The 5121-nt window shown below is 33.3% G+C and overlaps 1 protein-coding gene across 1 annotated transcript in view; it reads right to left on the bottom strand.

Annotated features, from left to right (window-relative positions):
• Nucleotides 1–5121, bottom strand: part of LOC107606549 (DNA mismatch repair protein MSH5) — an 8888-nt gene that overhangs the window by 1543 nt on the left and 2224 nt on the right. Inside the window, exons 8-27 of the mRNA XM_016308601.2 lie at nucleotides 4977–5078; nucleotides 4871–4898; nucleotides 4763–4794; nucleotides 4617–4674; nucleotides 4342–4428; nucleotides 3882–3938; nucleotides 3503–3604; nucleotides 3372–3416; nucleotides 2927–3004; nucleotides 2605–2655; nucleotides 2440–2521; nucleotides 1944–2017; nucleotides 1765–1864; nucleotides 1565–1661; nucleotides 1321–1410; nucleotides 1171–1235; nucleotides 930–1065; nucleotides 517–603; nucleotides 210–271; nucleotides 40–101 (exon numbers count right to left, since the gene is read on the bottom strand). Coding sequence (XP_016164087.1) covers nucleotides 40–101; nucleotides 210–271; nucleotides 517–603; nucleotides 930–1065; nucleotides 1171–1235; nucleotides 1321–1410; nucleotides 1565–1661; nucleotides 1765–1864; nucleotides 1944–2017; nucleotides 2440–2521; nucleotides 2605–2655; nucleotides 2927–3004; nucleotides 3372–3416; nucleotides 3503–3604; nucleotides 3882–3938; nucleotides 4342–4428; nucleotides 4617–4674; nucleotides 4763–4794; nucleotides 4871–4898; nucleotides 4977–5078 — 1495 coding nt within the window. The remainder of the gene's footprint in view (nucleotides 1–39; nucleotides 102–209; nucleotides 272–516; nucleotides 604–929; nucleotides 1066–1170; nucleotides 1236–1320; nucleotides 1411–1564; nucleotides 1662–1764; nucleotides 1865–1943; nucleotides 2018–2439; nucleotides 2522–2604; nucleotides 2656–2926; nucleotides 3005–3371; nucleotides 3417–3502; nucleotides 3605–3881; nucleotides 3939–4341; nucleotides 4429–4616; nucleotides 4675–4762; nucleotides 4795–4870; nucleotides 4899–4976; nucleotides 5079–5121) is intronic.

Raw genomic sequence — 5121 nt, 5'->3', positions numbered from 1 at the left:
GCAAAGAGGTGAAGGTAAACCATAATGAAGTGCTTTAACCTTTGGTGGTTCATCATACGTTACAAAGTGATTTATGGTCCCAGCTAGCAGACCAATGCCATCTGAAACGGGATAAAAAAATATTTATGGCCAAAACGAGCATGTGCAACAAATTCTGCGATCCACATATTTGTGAAATTAGATGCTTCATAAACACTGGAGATACTGACCTTCTGTGAGAGTCCCTTTTCCAAATTCATCTACCAGACATAGAGATCGTGAAGTAGCGTGCCTGCAGGTTTTCCTCAAAATTAAAACAAAAACTAGTGTTATTTTAGTACACTACACTACATTCTCCTGGAACCCTTGATCCATTTTGTTGTCTTGATAAAATCATGCTGAAGAACATCTGTGATTATGAAATGAATGGCTCATCATTCAAAGGTCAGATGCAAGGAGAAAAGATACCCTTTCTGCTTAGGGCCATGGCTAGATCAACGCATTGGCCTTACTCTAATCAAGTTTTTCTCGGTATACCTTAGCATCATTCCTATTTGATGAAGATCAATCATGAATGTTGATTGTTCTGCTGTCATCAGCCTGCTTCCCGTTGCACAAAATATTCTGCAGCATTGTAAAGATAAGAATGTAATAACTAGGATCAACAGATAAAATTGTTCCTCCTTTCACCTAAATTAAAGTCCTCCTTCTAGAGTGCTCTCTTTTGAAAAATATTAAAACCACTTAATTTTCTAAAAAATTATGTAAAATGACAAAGCTAATCGAATTTTGTTATACTAGATATATGTAAGATATTTTTTCCTTTAATTTTTTAATATATATTAACGACTGATAATTGATGAACATAGCAACACCCATCATAGTCGATATAAGCAAAGCCAGGATGTAGATGCTGTCTCAGAATTACTTAGGTTATAAGAAATTCATACCTATCAGTCAGACCCACTGTTGCTGCATCTGCTGGCACGAAACTACCAATGTGGGATAGAAAAACAATTAAAGCCACCTGCTTTATATAGATACTCTTTCCAGAAAAATTAGGACCGGTGATGATATTAATTCTTCCTGATGTAAAGAACAAATGAATGTGGGTTAAACAGTCAATTTGGTGACCAGGTTTATTGGACATAATATAGCCGATGATAATTATATATGTCTACATCAGTTTACCATCACGAAGAATCTTGGTGTCATTAGGAATAAAAGTATCGACAGTCATTTCCTGCAGAACATGCCTACAAAAAGAATAAAGTTTCACCATCAATCATCTTAATAGTCTTCCATTTTGGAGAGGTTCTTTTGAAGGTGGATTGTTTGAACCTTCCATTTTTTATATCGAGTAAGTTCTCTTCAGTCAACAAAGGCCTGATATAGTTGTTCTGCCGAGCAACCAATGCCATAGACAGAAAGCTGAAATAAAAATAATCAGGCAATAAAGTCAAGGAAAGTGACAAGGCACTATTGGCTTTGATTTATGTAACTAATTTCATTTAGTGGTCAAGACTTAGTTGTTATTAGAAATAAAAGTTAATCCCCAGTCATTATACAAGCAATTTTCTTTTACCAGTCCAGTTCAGCTGCAAATGTTGCCACCTTTGTCAAGTGGCTTGAGAACAGAACTATATGTGAAAACAAGTCTCTTGTGATCGCCCTCTCCATATCTTGAAAGATACAAATTAGAAATAAGATTTGCACCAGAGACCAAATATAACTACCCCAAAAATGAAAAACATCATGGAAATATGAAGTATATGATTTTAATACCTAAAATTTTATGATAGATATCTCCTAGAAGATTGTCCAGTTCTCTTGTTTTTGGTGTACGATAAAAGTATCTTTTTGTCTCTGCATCTGCGTCACAAAACTATATTTGAAATTAACATTGTCCAAATAGAACATATCAGTTACATAAATTTGTTTACCGGGTGCAAACATCAACATACTGTGTATTCCCAATCCACAAGCTTCTCCAGAGTGGTTTCTTCAAGTTTTTCTTCAAAGATACACATCAAATATCCTATATTGAACACAATTTTACAGAAACAAAAACAAACAATAGTCAAAGCTAAATTAAATTTCAATTACTAGTACAGGAGAATCTCCATCACAAAATATATTTAATTCTACATCAAATATAGCCACATCAAATCTGAAAAACTACAGGTGAAATTAGCAGTTAGACTGTGATTGGCGACTTTAAAGCATTAGCATTTATTAGCTCTGTTCACTTTCTTTTACCATGATGCCCACAACTTTGGCTGCGGAATAGGTGAATTGGGTACTCTCTTTATAAAAAAGGATAAAACCAAAGGCAGGTTTAAGCAGGATTTGAACTCAAGACCCTGAAGAACTTAAAGACAAAACGACATGTACTAAGTGACCCATTGGACCATTACTTGCTTCTTAAGGATACAAATATAATCAATAAAATCAAAATACCTATCTGCTGTATGTAAACTATACAAGGAATAGGCTTGTCCTTGAATATAACAGGAAATTGTGCCAATTCTAATGATGAAACCTGCAAAAAATATGTACCATGTTCATGATGAAGAAAAAATATAAATACTTGTTTTAACAAATTAAAGAATGCACCATAGCAACCTGTTGGAGAAATTCTGGCAGTTCCTCATATATTTGCCTCAACTCATCCAACTGCCCAAAAAAAAAAATGGAAACAAATTTATACCAAGTTCTAAAATTAAAATCTGACCACATAGAAACAAAGTTTAACCGTGAATGAAGAAGATTGCAGAGTGGAATTATCTTGGATATCGATTTCTATGGATTAAGTCTTCTGTTAAAATCTTATCTAGTTACTAAATTAGATGAAACATGAAATTCAATTTGAATTGGATGATCATATTACCTAAATTCTTTATATTGCTACTTAGTTGAAGAAAAGAACAAGTAAATTGGCTTTAACCTCATCACAGAAACCTTCTTTCACTATTGTTGCATATCCCTTCTCTTTAGTTCTGTTTACGTCAATAACACCAATTACCTGCAAAATACACTGCTTGTTAAAACTGGAATGCAAGTGAAGGAATACTCATCAAATTAAACAAGCCACCCCATTGCATTCACTTTTAGTTCTGATGAAACAGATGCCTCTCCATTCTGTATTCTCTGTCATGTAAAATGAGGTTCCATTTAAACATGCATCTATTTTAGAAAACGAGTCATATTCTGCTGAGAATATGTAAACGCAGTGTTGAATATCGGAATCCTTTGTTCAAAACAAAGTTAAAAAAATTAAACAGTAATTTATCCAAAATAAATAGAGATGTGAACAGTAAAATGCCATCTTTCATGTCCTGTGTGCATTTTCTTTTTTATAATTAGTAGGAAAGGAAACAAATAGAACCTACCAGCTCATAGACATAAGCAAGTTCCGTTGATATGGATGAACTTGCCTGCAATAATGTTACACCCAAAAGGTTATTTAGGCAAAGCCGCAAAGGACCCATGTAATTGCATTTCAAAAGAACAAAATATTTACCTTTTCAACAATATCCAGATTCAAGTATTTAAGTTCTTCTCGAAGACCTTCTGAAATCCCAACTTCAAATATCTTTCCCAAATGCAACAGCGCACAAATACTCTAAAAGATAAAATGAACATTTAAAAGAAAATGCAAAAACTACAAAAGTGATGATCAAGGCATATTTCCACAATGATAGACATTTTTGAACAGCACAGGAAAATCGACTACTTTGTTCGAGCATAATAAGAACCTATGATTCCACGAAATACAATGGAGAGAGTCACGTAAATATAAATATAAAAGTCCAAAATATTGATTTCTTTTAACACAAAAGTAAAAAAGAATACAAACAAGACAAGGAAGCAATACTAGAAAGCATTCTCTATTCATTTACCTTGAGAAGAGCTGTCCAATCAGAGCTGGTGCATATGGAGCTCGGAGAGTCAAATTTCTTTACTCATTGAAATTGAATATTCTAAAGTATTAGTATAACGAAACATCACATTTGAGGAATGAAAAGATGGATAAAACTTGGAAATTATATCGCAATTTATGACACTACCAAACAGCAATACTTATACACGTCATGGTCCAGCAAAGGAAAGAGAAACATCATGCTTATGGTACTTTCAAAGGAAAGAGAAATAACATGCTTCTAAAACTTATACGGTTCATTTCCACAGGGAAAGAAGATCTTGTAATTAACAAAAATTAAATGATCATATACTATAATCTATGAAAGGGGAGCTTCAAGAATAAACCATCTGAGAGTATAGTCAGACTAGTACAAACCTATAAGGAGAAAAAGGAAATAAGATTTTTATTTTTTATTTATAAGAGAGCAACTTCCATACCTTTAGCAAGTAGGGAATATCCTTCACAGATTTCAGGGTGTCACGTAAAGAAACGACCAATTCTTCTGAGCATAGAAAGAAAGATACCTATTTCCCGTCAAAGAAAATCAGCAACTTTCACGAACCAAATGAAGACATGTGATATTTGACTAAATAGCTATATCATCTATAAAAGGAAGAAAAAATAAGTAGAAATTTCTTCCACACTTAAGCCTATAATTCTGCTGATTATTATAATATAATTAGAACACATATACTGAGCTATAATTGGATACAGAATTTAAACGGTAGTTCAGAACTTCAAGATCAAGTATAGGCCTCATGAACCAGTTTCTGAAATGAGAAGATAGAAAAGAACTGTTACCAAAAGTTCTTAATTCCGAGTGATATACATGTTGTCAATCTCATTAATACTCCTTACCTCAAAAGACGTCTACCCATTGGAGTCACACACTGCATACAGGACAAAGGATTTGTCATTTCAAAAGAAACTGATTCACTGAATTGAATTATAACAAATCCGTCAAACCTTATTCATCATTCCAAATACTGAAAACCTGCAACTAAGACATTTTGTTTCAGATATTTACATAATCTTCATTCAAAGTATAATATTTAAGAGTGAATATAATTACCCTTCTTTTGGTCTACCAATGCCCATGTGGCTAGGGTGCTTGTCCATTTGGAATATTTGTAAGGCTTCATGTGCTGCTACATCAAGTTTGAGAAACTTATGTCTGTATCTCTATTTTAAAGGAGGACATAATTTGAACTTGACAT

This window comes from Arachis ipaensis, chromosome B07 (genome assembly GCF_000816755.2).
Source record: "Arachis ipaensis cultivar K30076 chromosome B07, Araip1.1, whole genome shotgun sequence".
Lineage (NCBI taxonomy): Eukaryota > Viridiplantae > Streptophyta > Magnoliopsida > Fabales > Fabaceae > Arachis > Arachis ipaensis.
This window is presented reverse-complemented; position numbering and strand designations above follow the sequence as displayed.